This window comes from Pocillopora verrucosa, chromosome 3 (assembly GCF_036669915.1).
Source record: "Pocillopora verrucosa isolate sample1 chromosome 3, ASM3666991v2, whole genome shotgun sequence".
NCBI lineage: Eukaryota > Metazoa > Cnidaria > Anthozoa > Scleractinia > Pocilloporidae > Pocillopora > Pocillopora verrucosa.
In genome coordinates, this window is record NC_089314.1 from 21,589,859 (window position 1) to 21,608,520 (window position 18,662).

General features: G+C 38.1%; 2 protein-coding genes across 3 annotated transcripts; both read left to right on the forward strand.

The window, feature by feature from the left end:
- The first annotated feature begins 3,553 nt into the window (after nucleotides 1–3,553).
- Nucleotides 3,554–7,962, forward strand: LOC131797680 (tropomyosin). Its single transcript, XM_059115344.2, has 4 exons — nucleotides 3,554–3,904; nucleotides 5,542–5,608; nucleotides 6,012–6,176; nucleotides 6,570–7,962. The coding sequence occupies exons 1-4, from the start codon at nucleotides 3,602–3,604 to the stop codon at nucleotides 6,767–6,769; spliced, it is 735 nt and encodes a 244-aa protein (XP_058971327.2). The 5' UTR covers nucleotides 3,554–3,601; the 3' UTR covers nucleotides 6,770–7,962.
- A 1,167-nt stretch (nucleotides 7,963–9,129) lies between these two features.
- On the forward strand, nucleotides 9,130–17,704 carry LOC131797681 (uncharacterized). Of its 2 annotated transcripts, none has more exons than XM_066163019.1 (9): nucleotides 9,130–9,435; nucleotides 10,873–10,939; nucleotides 11,313–11,477; nucleotides 11,859–12,023; nucleotides 12,177–12,341; nucleotides 12,706–12,831; nucleotides 13,039–13,979; nucleotides 14,660–15,691; nucleotides 16,072–17,704. In XM_066163019.1, exons 1-9 carry the CDS (start codon nucleotides 9,136–9,138, stop codon nucleotides 16,279–16,281), a joined length of 3,171 nt encoding a protein of 1,056 aa, XP_066019116.1. In that variant the 5' UTR covers nucleotides 9,130–9,135; the 3' UTR covers nucleotides 16,282–17,704. The 2 variants fall into 2 exon arrangements, with proteins under 2 accessions (XP_066019116.1, XP_066019117.1); XM_066163020.1 differs by having other exon boundaries at nucleotides 16,108–17,704.
- Nucleotides 17,705–18,662: the final 958 nt, after the last annotated feature.

Here is an 18,662-nt window from a genome sequence, read left to right on the forward strand (position 1 = left end):
TACCGATCTCGTTTATCGAAAATAAACAACAGACATGCGTGAACGAATACAACGCATGATTGTCAGCTGGCAGAGAGGTTAAAGCTCAAGGATTCTGGTTAAATGAAAATTACGAAGAGTTGCTTGCCGCATCACCAAACCTATCCTTCGATATATTCATTTGTATTTTTTGGAACCAAGTTAGGTCCAAGAGGTCCCTGCCGTAAAGTTTCTAGCTTGGTTATTGTTTGCGAGATCGGCTTTATTTCAGTTAAGTTGATTGTGAATTTTTCTCTTGCGTGTTTACCCACGAGCTTTCAGTCATTACCACGTTTGATGACGTGGTTTTCATTTCGATAAGGCGATAAATTATAACGGGCGAAACCTTGCGAATCATGCGGCGATTAAAAGTGCATATATCTCCAATTAACGGTCTCTCCAGTTCACCGCAGTTTTTCTAGGGACTTCCTATGTAGATTCCTCACGAGAAATTCAGACATGTCTTCAAAGGTGGATTCCACTGTCGTAACTTACTGAACAATTAGACGTAATTGGAAGCAAATCACTTTCTCAAGTTGTTTTTAAGTTTTGTACTAGCAGTGGTCCAGTTTTAGACTCTTGTTTAACTCATCTGACTTGAAAATAACAAAATATCGTATAAGATTTTCTCGAAACTAGATTTAGGGAGGTAGAGAGGAAGGGAAGATGAAGTCGATGTAATCTGCTTTGCGACGAGCACGAGACAAAGAATAACATTGAGTTTCCTACCAGGCATCGAAACCCACACCTTTGGATTTCGCGCTTCTGCTAGATGCTCATAATTCCCAGCGATGGAACTCTTTTCCACACACTCGAAGGAAGAATTCCAAATTTGCCATGTTTCTTATTCTATGCTAGGAGGGCTTGTTAAAATAATTGTCGCGAAAACCAGCTACAACTGTTTATTCGCTAAAAACTACACAGCTCATATATTTTACGAAAACATCTGCCTTCTCTCCAGCGCATTTTTTGATATTACTGTCGATTAATACCTTTATTTTAAGCCTGATACAACACAACACAATGGAAGCGATACAGATTAATCCGAAACAAATTGCAAAACACAGAGAAAACAAGACCAGTATAGGTTTGCTTTATTAAGAGAGGTGATTGGAGGGATTCTCATGAAGAGGATAAGCTTCTAAGACCAAGAACACCTTCTACCGAAGGTATGTACGATCAGCTATCAAAGACTTTATTCGAAATTATTTCAGTTAGATACTGTGTATATGATTCAGTGGAATAACGCAGCATAGAACTCTCTCTGACTGGCTTGCTGGAAATAGTTGCAATTTTATTTTTGACTCTATGCCTGTCTGCATATCATTCCATGTCTGATATACACTAAAACAATTATAACCTGCGGGGTCGGAGAAAGTGTTGGATGATTACCTTCACTTCGATGAACTGTTTTTTTTCAAATCTAAACTCTTAAGCGTGCTTTGAAATTCAAACATGGTCCTTTTAAATGACCTGACCTATCCTCCCCCCTCTCATTATTTGAATAATCCCACTTAAGTTATTGTGATCTCAGATGCCGACGGGAGGAGAACATCCAGAAGTAGACATTCAGAACTTAGGTCTGCCAGACAAGACGAAGAGCGTCAAAAACTGGAATATGAGCTACAATTATAGAAAGAACAAATCAACAGCTTAACTGCGAAAAAAGGAACTTGACAAAGACTTGTCCGAAAAAAGGTAAGTACCAAAGCCAAACATGTCTTTTTTAGAAAGTTTTCTAATAATTCAAGATTTCTAGAAACTTCGATAAACGCTGTACGTGACACGAAGAAGGAAGTAGAATGAAAGCACAGATTAATTTTCCTGAGCAACATGTGAATTTAAAGAGCAAATGAGTTTACATCGTTTAGTTTACAAAATGAAGCAAAGCTGTTTAATAACATGACTTAAAAACTGCACTTGATGAATTATTTTTTCATATTCAAACCTCATGATACGTTTTTGTCGATAAAATTCAAATTTGATCATTTTATAGGACCTCTCCTCTCTTTCCCCCCCCCCCCTCACCATTGAACAGTCGTAAATTACGTTATCGTAATGTCAGGTGCTAAAGAAGGGCTAACGCACGAAACATCAGCTTTAGAAACTCTACGGTGGCCAATTTTTATCGTCAATTCAGTTGATAAAACCAAATTTATCTGGTTATACTCCCTCACCGACGCAGCACCACAGTTTCTTTAGAAACTTACCCCTTTTACTTATTGTTCAGAACTTAGGTCGGTTACACGAGACAAAGAGCGTCAAAAACTGAAAAATAGGATAAATTTGCTGAGGGCACAAACCAACACCTTAATTGAGAAAAAAAAGAAGCACTTGAGAATCTGTTGTCCGAAAAAGGTGAGTACCAGAGCAACTATGTCTTTTATGTGCGTTTTCTAAAAATTTAACTTTTCTAGAAAGTTCGTTAGAATGGCATATGACATGAAGCAGGAAGTGGAATGAAAAACAAATATCCAGTTGATTAGGGACTCATGAATTTGAAAAGAAAGTGATTTTTCTTAAAATTGGATCTTGAAGCCACGCATACCTTATTAACAATAAAAGTTAAACATGATCAATCCTTTTCACAAACGTGTTTGCGTTAGCCTTTTCCCGAACAGCATAAGCACCAGGTATTAGTTATTTAAAACTGAGAAAAAAATTAAACCTCTCTTTGTTCGCCGCATGAAATTAAAACAACAATTTTCCCTCACATAACAAAAGTCAAATTAGCGGAATCTGAACTAAAGCGTGACATACCTTTAGTTTCGCTTTATCAATTTCATGATGATCTGTTTCAACGTTTGAACTGAATTCGGTCAAAAGTGATTCTTCAAGTGATAACACAAAATCTGTTGAAGTTTACTCACCTCTTTTCTTCATTCACCATCTGGTGTTCGCGTTATAAGGGTGCTGCGGATACTGAGTGCAGGAACATTTCGCAGTCACAGTAATAACTCGTTTCCGTAGATGTAATACTATCTACTTACCTGACATCTGTCTGTCGTTTTTGATTATCATGGAGATCTAGAAGCTTTGTTTTGATTAAAATTGAATTTTTTTATTAAAACTGTTATCAATGTAAATTTTCTCTCATTCCTGCATCTAAGCAAAAAAATCTTTCCCACATAGAGGGTTATGGATTTTTGTTGTTAACCTGTCAAGCTCAGTCAAGGTTCCTTTGGCGGCTAGTTTCAGATTTAGTGTCGTTTTTACTGAATAATATTTTTTGGATTAACGGGTCCGTACCGGCTTAAGCCGACTGACTTAATACTGAGTTCTATAAATCTATCGAAAATGACTCTGCTAACGCTGGTTATTTCAATTCAAAGCTTCTTCAGCTAGGCAGTTTTCACCAAAATGACTTTCAAATTACTAGTGCAGCTTCCTGATCGATTTTTTCACGGTTCTGAGACCCACCACACCTCGACCCATACTTCTATTCAGGTCACCTCCCCCCCCCTTCAAGCAGGGGTCATTAAACGTGTCAGTATCGTGTTTTTGAAAGAGTATCACTTGTGTGCTGTCTGAAAAGTATGAGGATAACATTCGCTCTTTTTACGATTTTACTAACAAATTTAGCATGACTGCGAGTTATATTCTCATTCAGAATATTAGGGAGTGCGCCCTCTTTAAGCGACACGTTTATCATGCGTCTAAAAAGTTGCGAGGCAAAGAATTAGAAAGAGGAACGATACTCCAGAAAGATCCAAATGACAAAACGCGGTTCGTTGTGGCTGATCGCAACGAAGTCTTCTTCGATAGGAGCTGCGTCGAGGGCCTCGACGATAAGTTAGAACTCCTTCCAGACGCATTAGCTGAAGACCTTTTGGAGATTATTTCTCTGGAGGAACGACTCCGGTTTTTCAACCGAGAAACAAGACGGGTGAGTCATTTCCACTGATAAAGACAGTAAGAGTTGATATGTTAGTTGCGATGCATTAGTCTGGGAGATCTGACTTTGAAGTAATTACAGCTGTAAGTGCTTTGAATTGGGTCTTTCAGTTCTACGTAATTGGAACCAAACAGCAGTAAAAGTTTTCTGAAAATTATCGTTCCATTGGTAGACATAATATACGTGACGACTACAGTGTCAATTCAGGAAGTAAAACTTGTAAGTCAGCCCATTATGAACGATGGCTCTAATTAAATCAAATGCTTCTGATCACACTTTGTCTAGGAATGTTGTAACTAATAGTACATACTTCTTCATTACAAATATCCAAGAATAATCACACCACAAAGATCTCGCCTTTTACTGATAATACGAAACAGATAAGCCTAAAATGGAAAAACAACACATGATTGCTAGGCTGGCATAAAGGTTAAATCTCAAGGGATTCTGGATGAATGAAAATTACAAAAAGATGCCTGTCGCATCACGAAACGAACATTTATCGCTTAGATCCAAATTGTGTCCCGCCGTAATCCAGGCCATAAAGTTTTTAACATGGTGATGAGTTTCGAATAATTTACATTTGATGTGAGTTGATTGCACATTTTTCACTTGCGTGTTTGCTCACGAGCATTCAGTCATAACATGTTTGATGACTTGACTGGTTTTCATTTCAAGTGATCTATATCGGTTGATATCTTAGTAATCATGTGTCGAAATAAAATGCATTTATCTCCACTCAACGTTCTTTTCAGTTGATCTCGATGTTTCTATTGACTTTATGTACAGAATCTTGATGAGAAATTTAGAGATGTCCTCCAAGCCGGATCGATTCTATTGTCGTATAACTTTGTGAAAAAATTGAACGTGATCAGTTTGATGCAAATTGTATACTCTTACTGTATTTGTATTTAAGTAGCCCATTAATAAGCTTTTCCATCTATTAATCGATGAACGAAACAATTTAGTTTAGGATTTTTCTGCAGCTCCAATTGCATGTGTTATCCGGCCAACTGAGAAAACAACAAGTTAGAGGATAAAGGAGGCTGTTATCTGTTTTGTCAACGGCGTGAACGTAAAAAAAAAAAATCAATGATCTGAGTTGCCCACGAGACATAGAGCCTTCGGTTTTCGTGCTCTGATGCTCTTAGTTCTCAAAGTATCCTGAGCCCACAGATTGCAAATTTATACACATTAGATTTCACTAAATATACATTTGGAATTTCCTATGAAGAGGGCATTGTCAGTTTTAACTGACAACAGCAACTTGATAGGGTGAACAACTCTAACTATCGAGCTGTCAGTCAAAGATGCCTGGTACCAGATGCTGGAATCAGAGCAGATATGGAACAGATCATTGATGAACTAAATTTATGTAACATACGATTCGTTTGGCTTTTTCTAACTCCTCTCTAAAGTTTTTTGAATCAGCCAATATTCAGATCTATACTTGACAGAAATGTGATTCAAGATCAGCTAGCAAAACAAACAAATTTAGAACAAAGTGCAGGATCTCAAAACACACAAGGAGGGGTGCATGATTCAGATCAAACCAGAACAAGTTGTAAAACATTTTATTTAACCCAGTTATCAGAGAAACCAAGAGTTAAGTATAGGTTTCTTTTCAGGAAGGCAATCGGGAGGACACTTACTCAGATGCTGAACTGTTGAGACCAAGAGCATCTTTTACAGAAGGTATGTACGATTCTATCAAAGACATCATTTCAGTTAAATACTGAGTGTAGGTCACGAGGATGATTAGGTGGAATAGTATGGAATAGAACTCTCTCTGCCTAGCTTACCGGAATTAGCACCTTACTAAATAAATTTCCGACGATAGTTATGTTTGCATATCGATGTTTATTCGTTTACCTCCACTTTAGAGAATTATCGTTTCGTGTATTTAAACTTTTGCTATACTTTGAAATTCAACATGTGTTCATGTCATTCATGTAACTGCACTTGGTAAATAATTTTTTCATATTCAAACTTTCTGATATGTTTTGAAAATCACGTGATCGTTTTATAGTGTCTCTACTTCCCCCCCCCCGCCCTCTTCACCACTGAACAATCCCACTTGTGTCATTGTAAATCTCAGATGCTGACGGGAAAATATCACCCAGACGTAGAAGGTCAGAATCTAGGTCTACCCGACACGATGAAGAGCGTCAAAAACTGGAAAATGAACTAAAATTACAGAGAGAACAAATCAAAGACTTGACTGCAAAAAAAGAAGCAGTTAAACAGCAGTTGACCGAAATTGGTAAGTACTAATGTAGATATGAATATGCCTCAGTTTTAAGTACGTTTTCTAATAAGTCAAGATTTTTAGAAAGTTGAATAAAACGGTGCGTAACATGAAGCAAGGAGTAAAACGAAGCACAAACGTTCAGTTTATGAAGCGATTTATGAACTTAAAGAGCAAGTGAGTTTACTTTATGTAGTTTACAATATGAAGCAAATGTTAAATAGCAGATTCATCTAAGCTTCGATTCCACATGTTTTTAATTTTACTGAATTACTGCTCTTTGTGAACAATTTTTTGATTTTCGAACGTTCTGATACGTTTTGAAATTCGAATACGATCCTTTATACAACTTCTCCTCCTCCACCCCACCACCATTCAACAATCCTACTTACGTTATTATAATCTCAGATGCTGACGGGAGGAGAGCACTCAGAAGTAGAAGGTCAGAATCTACGTCTGCCAGGCAAAATAAGGAGCGTCAAAAACTGGAAAATGAACTAAAATTGCTGAGGGAACAAATCAGCACCTCAATTGAGGGAATTAAAACACTTGAGAATCAGTTGTCCGAAAAAAGTAAATACTATTTACGTAGAGTTTCTAATAATTAGAAGTTGCATATAAGTGGCTCCAAAGTACAAAACTTGAAGTATTTTGTCAAACACTGATCAATGTGTGGTGGAAGAAGTTAAGGCTTTAAAGGGGATTGGATTCAAGTCGAGATATATCAGGTTGACAAATCATTCAGCCAAGGTTATTATGTTTTGTTCTACTTGAGGTCCGTAGAGTCTATGTTCGAGGCTAAATTCAATAAAATCCCTGCTCAACTTTCTAGTTTAAATTTTGTAAATTTTAATCAACGTGAGCCAAACGTGAGCCTATTAAAAACATTAAAGGTTCCTGTTTTAAAGTAATTTCGTAAACTCGTTGAAAGCTTAAAAATGATGCCTGTCACATATTGTATCAGTAGGCATTCGAAAATTTCCCATCAACTTAAAAGTTTCCAGTCCATCAATGATCTGTTCCATATCTGCTCTCATTCCAGCATCTGGTTCCTGGCATCTTTGAATGACAGCTCGATGGTTAGAGTTGTTCACGCTACGTACTTGCTGTTCACGCCACTCAGGGTCTGGTAATTCCCCAGTGCTTATTTCACACAGAAGAACTCCAAAACTGTAGACATTAATCTTGGATAAAAAGAAAGGGTATTATACCGACTAGATTTTTAAGTTTATCTGAAATATTAAAAGAAGTTTTGGACACTATTAAGAAAAAAAAACACACAGAATGGTTCCATTTGTCACACTTGATGTCACACGTGATGGCGTATAGATTAGCTTCACGAGCCACTACGCTGTACCAACAAGACACCTCTTTATACCGGCCTACACATGCAAATTGTCATGGCAATCTGATCCGTCTGTTATATCCATTAGCTTAACTACTCTTTTAGCTGCCAGCTAGAAAAGCTAGAGTAAAAACCAAGATTAGACCTTAGACGATCTAAGGGTGTAAATATAAATAGGATTCCTGTCATATGACAGTGTAATAGCTAGTTTTTCTTGGGTGTACTGATTTCAAGTTGTTTGACATGGAAATATTCCAAATGCGAAGAAAAACGCAAGAATCAACAAGCGAGTGGCACATTGAAGTATATTGATTGATTAAGATTACCCTCCTAGGTAGTAAATTGCATATTTTCTTCATTTTGATCGATCAAACAACAAATAGCATTGAACAGTGGGCTCAATCATTTCTTAGCTATTTGTATGGTCCCTTAACTGACTACTTTTCTTAAGGAGAGATTTACATGAAATTTCTCCCTATCATATCCTTACATTATCCTGCAAACAGGCGATGAGAATACTCAAAGTTATCAGGCAGATTTTTGTTATCCATCATTGAATACCAAATTCTCATAACTAATTTACAAGGGAATCTGTAACAGCTGTTACAAATATCATGCTGTTTATGGAAATGGTTGTTAACCATTCACAATTAACTGATAGCAAAGATGACAACAGAAATGGAAAAAGGCTCCTTTTTTCAAAGGAACTTGCGAAGGAAAAACTCTAGTGTAAAATTTCCATTTACACTCCTGCGAAACTTTTGCGGTATTAATTCTGCTTTACATTTTTAATATCGCCCTCATCAATTAAAGAATGATTTCCATCCGTGTTTCCTCTAATATTGCCCAAAGGAGGCGACACGCGTTCTTCCAACTACGCCTAACTCTGTTGTTTGTTGTATTCTTAGAAAATAAGGGAAGCAAGATTTCCCTTATTTCCAGCGGTTGTTCATGCTCGTCACGCAACCCATCCACTTCCTTTAAAGGACCTTTATGTGGCACGTAAAGAGTCCATAAGGTGACAATAGATTAGGGAAACAATCATAACACTGACTGTGACAAGAGCGTTTCTACAAAAACTGTTGTTTATATTTCTTATATTTTGATTTTCATCTCCGTAGACTTTGTGGCATAGATTTAAGTTTTGAAAAGTGGTCAGTCTCAAAGAACTTGCAAATGTAAGAAGTGTGTTCGCTCTACTCGTCTTTGAAGTCAGCTTGAAATTGAATGTTGCCTCTTTATTCGTGAGCGTCAAACAACAGTTGAAGCTGGCAAACATTTTAAACTGGAGTAGTGGGGCTACTTTAAAAAGGATTTTCATTTTAAATGATGCTCATGCACATGACAAACAGGAGCGAGAAAATTATAAGTTAAATTAAATTACTTCAGCTTCCTGATCAATTTTTCTTTCCAACAGAGGCGCAAAGTACGCGACTCTGTTTCCAAGATAATTCACGGTTCTGAGACCCGCCACACCTCTACCCATACTTTTATTCAGGTCCCCCCCCTCAAATACAGTGTCATTAAACGGTGTCAGTATTATTTTTTTGAAAGATTATCTCTTGTGTGTTGTCTGAAAAGTATGTGGATAACATTCGCTATTTTTGCCTTCCTGATAACAAATTAAGCATGACTGCGCGTTATATTCTTACTCAAAATATTAAGGAGTGCGCCCTCTTTAGGCGACATGTTTACCACGCTTCTAAAAAGTTGCTAGGCAAAGAATTAGAGAGAGGAACGATACTCCAGAAAGATCCAAATGACGAAACGCGGTTCGTTGTGGCTGATCGCAACGAAGTCTTCCTCGACAGCAGCTGCGTCGAGAGCCTCGACGATAAGTTAGAACTCCTTACAGACGCATTAGCTGAAGGGCTTTTGGAGACTATTTCTATAGAGGAACGACTTCGGTTTTTCCGGGAAAAAAAACGGGTAAGTCATTTCTACTAATAAAGACAGTAAGAGTTGATATGTCAGTTGCGATGCATTAGTCTGGGAGATCAGACTTTGAAGCAATTACAGCTGTTGGTGCTTTGAACTCCGTCTCTCAGTTATACGTAATTGGAACTAAACAGCAGTGAAAGGTTTCTGAAAATTATTGTTCTTTGGGTAGACATGATATACGTGACGAATGGAGTGTCAAATCAGGAAGTAAACTTTATTAGTCAGCCCATTAAGAATGATGGCTCCAAATCTATTGCTTCTGATCACACTTTGTCTAGGAAAGTTGGAACTAATAGTACATGCTTCTTCATTACAAATATCTAATCATAATCAAACCATAAAGGTCTCGCCTTTTACTGATAATACGAAACAGACAAGCGTTAAATGGAAAAACAACACCTAATTGTCAAGTTGGCATAAAGGTTAAATCTCAATGGATTCTGGCTGAATGAAAATTACAAAGAGTTGCCTGTCGCATCACGAAACAAACAATTATCACTTGGATCCAAATTGTGTCCCTTTGTAATCCAGGCCATAAAGTTTTTAATATGGTAATGAGTTTCGAACAAGTTACATTTTATGTGAGCTTTTTGCACGTTTTTCACTTGAGTGTTTACTCACGAACACTCGGTCATAACATGTTTGATGACTTGACTGGTTTTCATTTCAATTGATCTATAACAGTTGATATCTTGGGAATCATGTGTCAAAATAAAATGCATTTATCTCCACTCTTGAACGTTCTTTTCAGTTGACCTCGGTGTTTCTATTGACATTATGTGCAGAATCTTAATGAGAAATTTGGAGATGTCCTCCAGGCCGGATCGATTCTATTGTCGTATAACTTTGTGGAAAATTAAACGTAATCAGTTTGATGCAAATTGTATACTCTTGCTGTGTTTGTATTTAGGTAGCCCATTAATAAGCTTTTGTTTCTATTAAACAATGAACGAAACAAGTTAGTTTAGGATTTTCTGGAGCTCCATCATCCGTTCTGTAAACGGCGTGAACGTAAACAACCAATGATCTGAGTTGCCCACGAGGCATCGAACGTTCGGATTTCGTCTTCTGATGCTCTGAGTTCTTAAATTATCCTGAGCCCACAGTTAGCAAATTTATACACATTTTATTCAATTTAATAGGAATTTAGAGTCGCCTATAAATAAGGCATTGTGATATACGTTTCCTTTGGCCTTTTCTAAATCCTTTCCAAAGTTTTTGAATCAGCCAATATTCAGATCCTAACTTCACAGGAATGTGATTCAAGATCAGCCAGCGGAACAAACAAACAAATTTGTAAAGCTCAGGATCTTAAAACACCATAAAGAGGGGTGTATAATTCAGATCAAACCAGAATAGTTGTAAAACATTTAATTAAACCCAGTTATCAGAGAAACCAAGAGTTAAGTAAAGGTTTGCTTTCAGGAAAGCAATCGGGAGGACACTTACTCAGATGCTGAACTTTTGAGACCGAGAACACCTTCTACAGAAGGTATGTACGATGTGATCGAAAATACAATTTCAATCAGATATTGAGTGTAGATGATTAAGCGGAGTAGTATAGAATACATTTGTCTCTACCCAGCTTACCGGAATTAGCACCATAACTATTAAATTTCCAACGATAATTATTTTTGTATATCGATATTTCGTGCATTTTAACTTTCTTCTACGCTTCGAAATTCAACACTTGTCAATGCTATTCATGTAACTTCACTTGGTTAATAATTTTTTCATATTCAAACTCTCTGATATGTTTTAAATTTCACATGTGATATTTTTAAGGCGATTCTAAGGCGATTCTACTTCCCCCACCCCCCCCCCTTCACCATCGAACAATCCCACTTGCGTTTTTCTAATCTCAGATGCTGACGGTGGGAGATCACCCAGAAGTAGACGGTCAGAATCCAGGTCTGCCAGACACAACGAAGAGCGTCGAAAACTGGAAGATGAACTGAAATTGCTGAGGGAACAAATCAATACCTTAACTAAGGAAAAAAAAGCACTTGAGGGGCAGTTGTCCGAAAAAGGTAAGGACCAAAGCAAACATGCCTTTTTCAGTAGGTTTTCTAAAAACTTATGATTTCTAGAAAGTACTGTAGAAAGGTGCGTGACACGAAGCAGGAAGTGGAATGAAAAACAAACATCAAGTTGATTTAGCGACCCAAGAATTTCAAAACGAAGTGAGTTTACATTGTGTAGTTTACAAAACCAAGCAGAACGGCTTAATAATAATAGATTCATTAAAACTTCGATTTGAAATGTCTTTATTTTACTTAATAACTGCACTTGGTGAACTATTTTTTCATATTTAAACTTTCTGATATGTTTTGAAACATATTATCCTTTAAAGGGCCTCCTTGCCCGCCAATAACCGTTGAACAGTCACACTTAGTTTATTATAATCTCAGATGTTGGCGGGGAGAGAGCATTCAGAAGTAGAAGGCCAGAATCAAGGTCTGCCAGACATGATGAAGAGCGTCAAAAACTGGAAAATGAACTAGAATTACAGAGAGAAAAAATCAACGACTTGACCGCAAAAAACGAAGCACTTGTCAAGCAGTTGACCGAAATTGGTAAGTACTAAGGCAGACATGAATATACCTTTTAAGTAAGTTTTCTAATAAGTCAAGATTTCTAGAAAGTTCAATAAAACGGTGCGCAACATGAAGCTCCTCCCCCCACCCTACTACCGTTGAACAATCCCACTAACGTTATTATAATCTCAGATGCTGACGGGGGGACAGCACTCAGAGGTAGAAGGTCAGAATCTAGGTCTGCCAGGCAACATGAAGAGCGTCAAAAGCTGGAAAATGAACTAAAATCGATGAGGGAACAAATCAACACCTCAGCTGAGAGAATCAAAACACTTGAGAAACAGTTGTCCGAAAAAAGTAAGTTCTGTTTAGGTAGAGTTTCTAATAATTTGAAAGTTCAGTAGAAAGGTACGTTGCATGAAGCAGGAAGTAGAATGAAAAGCAAACATTCAGCTGATGAAGAGACTTATGAATTTGAAGAGGAAGTGTGTTCACGTTGCATTGTTTACAAAATGAAACATGACGGTTTAATGATAGATTCCTTTAAGTGTCGAATCGATATGTCTTAATCTCGATTAATAATTGCACTTGGTGAATTATTTTATCATAAGTAAATTTTCTGGTATGCTTTGAAATAAAAATAATATTAAATTTTTACCGGACCTCTCTTTCCCCCTTTCCCCGCCATTAAGTAAACCCGCTTACATTACTTTAATCTCAGAATCTTGGTCTGCCAGACAAGACAAAGAGCGTCAAAAACTGGAAAATGAGCTTCAATTGCAGAAAGAACAAACCAAAACCTTAGTTGAAAAAAACGAAGCCGTTGAAAAGCAGTTATCCGAGAAAGGTACTTTCCAAAGTAGACATAAAATTTTCATATGTATACAGACTCTGAAATTTTTTCAGTTGCTCCCAGCTCAAAAGAATCGATCAAGCCAGCGTAGTTGTTGTTGTTGTTGTTGTTGTTTTTCTTTTAATGTAACTGTTTTTGTTCCCGTCAAGGCATCATATTTCTTTGTTCAATAGACGTTCACGTCATTTGTCATCTTGGCAGATTCGCACTTGGCACTATTTGACCAGCAACGAAGAAAGTGGAAGGAGGAGAAGAGTCAATTGATGAAAAGGGTAAAAGAACTCCAAGAAAACTTAGACGAAGTAACGCAAAATGAAAATGAAGAGAGAGATCAATTGATGGAAAAGCTAAAAGAACTCCAAGAAAACTTAGACGAAGTAACTAAAGGTGGGTGTGGAGAGAGAGATCAATTAATGGAAAGGTTAAATGACCTCCAAGAGGATTTGGTTGATGCTGAACGGCAAGTAGTGAACCTGAAAGCAGAGTCGAAAGTAAAAGAAGAACATGTGAAAGAACTGGAAGAGTCTTTATTCACGGTTCAACAAACTCTAGATGACTACAGACCAGAAGCGTCTTGCGAATGGGTCATTTCTCGCGACGAGATTTTCTTGACAAATGAGATGCTTGGGGAAGGTGCGTGGGGAAAAGTTCTCCTGGGAAGATTCAGAGGCTGCAAAATAGCTGTGAAACAAGTTCACAGCTTGGTTCTCTCCTCTTTTTCCAGATCCTTGTTTGAAAGAGAAATGAAGATTGCTTCAAGATGCCGCCACCCTCATTTACTGCAGTTCATTGGGGCAACAAACGATGAAGGACCTCCTTTGTTTGTAACAGAATTAATGGAAACCAGCTTACGAGCATTGTTAGACCCCCAGTTACAACCTCTCTCTGACTCAGAGATCTCCATCATCTCTTCGGACGTAGCACTCGCTCTTAATTACTTGCACAAAACTAAGCCTCTACCCATCATCCACCGCGATCTCAGCAGTGCTAACGTGTTGCTATGGCGTCATGGTCGGCAATGGCGGGGCAAAGTGTCAGATTATGGCACGGCTAATTACATTCAGCAAATAATGACACCTGGGCCTGGAGCACGGATCTATAGTGCTCCTGAAGCTGTTACTAAAAACAAACAGACAGTCAAGGTAAGTGATAACATTGTTGAAGAAATGAGCTGCCGTCTTGAACCCACAATCTCCGTCATAGTTTTCGAAGCTGTCCCTAGTACGTTGAGTGATATCGGGAACGCAATTTCTGAAGGAACACGATTGTCTTGAAAAGCCCCACTTATTTCAGTAAGGTCAAACCTCATTTATCTCGGTTTTGCGGTAGCAAGTGTAATAAAAGCCAGATAAATAACGAATTTAGGGATATCTCCCTGCAGACAAACGTTTTGAAGTAGAGAAAATTAATCAGTTACGTTTTGACAAAATGATAGCTGCAAAATCTTGCTATCTTATGTATCGGATGGACAAATAACAACATAACCTGAAAGAAAACAATAGTTTACACCCTAATTTTGTTGCTCCTGATCCTTTTTCCTCGAATGGTCTTTTGCGGTTATGGCCCTTCGTCAGAGCGATGACGAAGGCTAACGCTCGAAACGTCAGCTTTCCCAAACTCTTTACGGTGGCCTATTTACATCCACCGACGCAGCACCACAGTTTCTTTAGAAACCTACCCCTTTTATTCATGCAGCCAATAATGTCGGGTTACATGCACGGGTAAACTGATTACGCTGCAAATTGCATGTGGTATTCGTTTATCCGCTACTGCATCAATTTTGTATGAAAATTTATCAGACTTTTGATATTGTTGTCGTCAGATTGATGTGTACAGTTTTGGAGTTCTTCTCTGTGAGATGTGCACGCAGAAATTGCCGGATCCTGACCAGCGAGAGGAACAGTTATCCCAAGTGACAAACCAAGAGTTTAAAAGCCTCATACAACGTTGCGTGCAGCCAAACCCTGGGCGGCGACCTGATATGCAGGAAATCAGTTCTGAACTAGAGGCCTTGTTTGAACCCCAGTCAGAAAGGGAAGGCGATATACCGTCAATTGGAGAGAATGAGCAAATGGGCCCTAGGCGGCGACCTGATGTGCTGGAAATCAGTTCTGAAATAGAGGCCTCGTTTGACTCCCAGTCAGTAAGGAAAGGCGATATACCATCAATTTGGAAGATAGAGCAAATGTTTAGAAGTGCTGTTACAGGAGCTAAAGATAAAGATCAGCCAAGGGAAATACATCAAGAAGCAAATGAACCGCACACGACGAGCAGCATACATCCAAGTCGAGAAATACCTGACTGGATCATCCCACGTGACCAAATTGAGCTGACAGATGTATGGCTTGGCAAAGGATCATGGGGCAGGGTCTTCGAGGGCAAGTACAATGGCTGTGCTGTCGCCGTGAAGCAAATCCACGAGACTCTTCTTTCTCCTGACAGCAAAATTTTGTATGCGCAAAATATAGACGTGGCTTCAAGATGCCGCCACCCTTGCTTGCTCCAGTTCATCGGAGCAACTAACGATGAAGGGTTTCCTTTGATTGTGACAGAACTCATGGAAATTAGTCTAGAATTATTGTTAACCTCGCGAACTCTCTCAGAAAAAGAAATCTCCTTTATTTCTAAGGATGTAGCTGGGGCATTGAGCTACCTCCACCACAAACTACCTTCTCCAATTGTCCACCGGGACGTTAGCAGTGCCAATGTGCTGCTGCGGCGGCAAGGTCACCTGTGGAGAGGAAAACTGACCATTTCAATTGCTACAACTTTCCAGCGGGAAACCATGACAACTGCTCCAGGTGATATGAAATACAGTGCACCAGAGACAATTACTTCAACACAAACTGTGAAGGTTGGTGATGATTTGTAATTTAACAGATAGTGTAATATACCATACGGTTTGAACCCAGATGTCACAACTGATTGTGCGGTTTCAACGTCTGAGTGAGGGTACGATCAAGTGCTCTGCATGGCTTCGGATCCAAAAGCCATTTGCTGAAATGCAGGAAAACATTTTGCGGCTTTTTGACGTTAAAATAATCCTCCACTGGAGCATAGTTGCATTTCGGTAATAGTCCTCAAAATCGTCAACGATTTCTTTAGTTATTTTGAGCCATTATTAATTTACCCTTGACGTTTTTGTGATATTGGCATTAATCTAAATCTAGCATTGCGCACAATTTGACCTTTTTTCCATTAACATTAAGTAAGTTTTTTTTATGTTTTGATTAGGTGGATGTCTACAGTTTTGGTGTTCTTATGTGTCAGATGTGCATCTGGGAATTGCCAGATCGTGAAAGGCGCAGCCAACAAGTCGAAATGGTGACAGACTATGTGATTCAAGACTTGATAAAGGAATGTTTGGAAAGAGATCCTAAGGATCGACCAGGCATCGAGAGAATCGTTAACGAGTTGGGCAAGGGCATGCCCCACTTATATTAGTAAGATCAAACCTCATTTATCTCGGTTTTGCAGTAGGAAGTGTTATCAAAGCCAGAGAAATAGCGAATTTCGGGATATCTCCTTACAGACAAACGTTTTCTAGTATAAGAAATTAATCAGATACGTTTCGACAAAATGATAGCTGAAAAATCTTGCTATCTTATGTATCGGATGGACAAATAACAACATAACCTGAAAGAAAACAATTAAGTTTTCATAGTGACTTAAAAGTTAGAAACCCGTTCGAATATAAAAAATTATTTATCTAATTTAGTCCTTTGATCATGTAAGTGCAGTCATCAAGGTTCATAGGACCATATGACTCATTATAACCGCGAGAAATATCTATAATTATGATCATCCAAGCCTGATACACCGGCAACTCGTTCAAATTTTGCTTTTTGTTTCTAAAACGTACCTTTTCTCTGCCATTGAGCTCGGGGCTCCTTAGTTGAGGACCATATTTTTCAATTTTTGTGTAAATTCAGTACATGTACTTTTTTGCAGCTTTAGAATATTTTATAAGGTGCAAATTCGGGAACCTCGGGTGTGCCAATAAGGCCCTATATATCAGTCATTTAAAACCAGATACACGCTTCGGGGAGCTTTGAATATGATAGGCTATTTATATATCTCTGGTCATTTTGTTTTATAGCGTACTTACCCTTTATAGGATGTTGTGCACCAAATGTCTTTTTTGTTTTTGAGAGAGAGAGAAAGTACTGATGAATAATTAATGATGTCCAGGCATTCTACGCGATGGTCTAAGAGGGGTTAGAGAGGTTTGACTCAGTTATTTTCTGCGTCTGAACCTGGCCATTTCTCTGTTTTAAAAACAGAAAACTCGTCGGTCAAGAAAAAAAAAGACCAAAGGCTCGTTTTCCACCTGTGTTTTGAAGTCAAGTTTAACATTGCTTTTTTTCTATTCTTTAAAAGTTTAAAATGTGATCTTTTGGTTGCTGTTATACGGATTAGCAGCCCAGAACTGCGAGAGAAAAGAATTGTATACATAGCTTAAACCTTTGATAACTTCGGAAAGTGATTTTCATAACACGAACAAGCCAGGCTAATTGGAATGCTTTTAGCTGCCAACCAAAATAAAGAATATATTGGTATACTTAAGGAGTAGTCTTGGCTCATTAAACTCTTATTACAGCTTCTCTGGATTTTTGCATATTTCACCTTTGGTTAGTCACTACAGGAACAGAACGGAAGCAAAATGAACGCGAGCGTGTTTATCATTGTATGTTTTTGTAGTGTCAACTGTAAGGAATGTAAGTGACTCCATTTTATAAGAATGTGAGCCATTTTGGACTGAACGAAGGAAAATGATTCATTTGTAACACCGACTCGCGAACATCTTTGAATCGAGTTTGAAAGACTTTTAAAGTATGACCAGAAAGGTGTTTGAGTTTTTGTTTGCTCTGCAGTACTGTAATTCAACCATTGATAAGTATTCGAAGTATTGTACATGTACGTAAATATTAAATTTTTAGCTTGTGTGAAATGAGAAACATTTATTTAGTGTAGTTTTCCTGAAATTGTACGCTGATAAACGGCACGGTTACGAGAAGTCATGCAACTAAAGATCTGTAGCGATCACTGAAATTTCGAAAATGCGATCTTAAGGTGCAAAGGGAGAGAGCAGCTTCTAAGGCGGGTGATTTTTTTTTCTTTGCCTCAGTAGAGGCACAAATTTTGAACGCCCATTAACCCTTTTACTCCCAGATCAAATTTGTAATTCTCCTTACTGTCAACAATACAATTCTTATAATGTTAGTTCAGAGAATTTAGTATTGGATCAACTAATTATCCCCAAACTGATATTTTTCTTTATTCTCATCACTTACCTGGTTAATACTGTATTGATATTGTAAGGAGAAATTTTGTCTTGGTCACTCATGGAAGTTAAAGGGTTAACAACAGGCATGTCCAGTGACACTTCCGCTACCACCATGGTCATGTAATGGTGTTCATTCAAAACCAGAACAAAACGAAGCCATCTGAAATAGCTTAGCTCAACCCTTACACGGACCATCTTGAAAAAACGTGTCTCAACTGTCCACCATTACCATACAGCCGGCAGCTGGTGTAACCCTCCCTACTTTGTAAACGTGTTGGCCAGAATAAGAGGAAAGAGATATACGAATGTTGGATAGGGGTCACCTGAGGCTTACCTACCTTCTTGAAATAGGCCTTTAGTTTTATTTGATCACAATAATGAAATAAACTCATTGAATAACTAATCGTGCTATTATCGAAGTTAGCCTAAACAGGCAGAGCGTGAAGCAAGAAAGACTAGCAGTATGACTCTGTGGTAAAAATGTCTTTTCCAAGTTGTGAAAATTTCGTTCCATTTTGTTTATTTTAATATCATTATT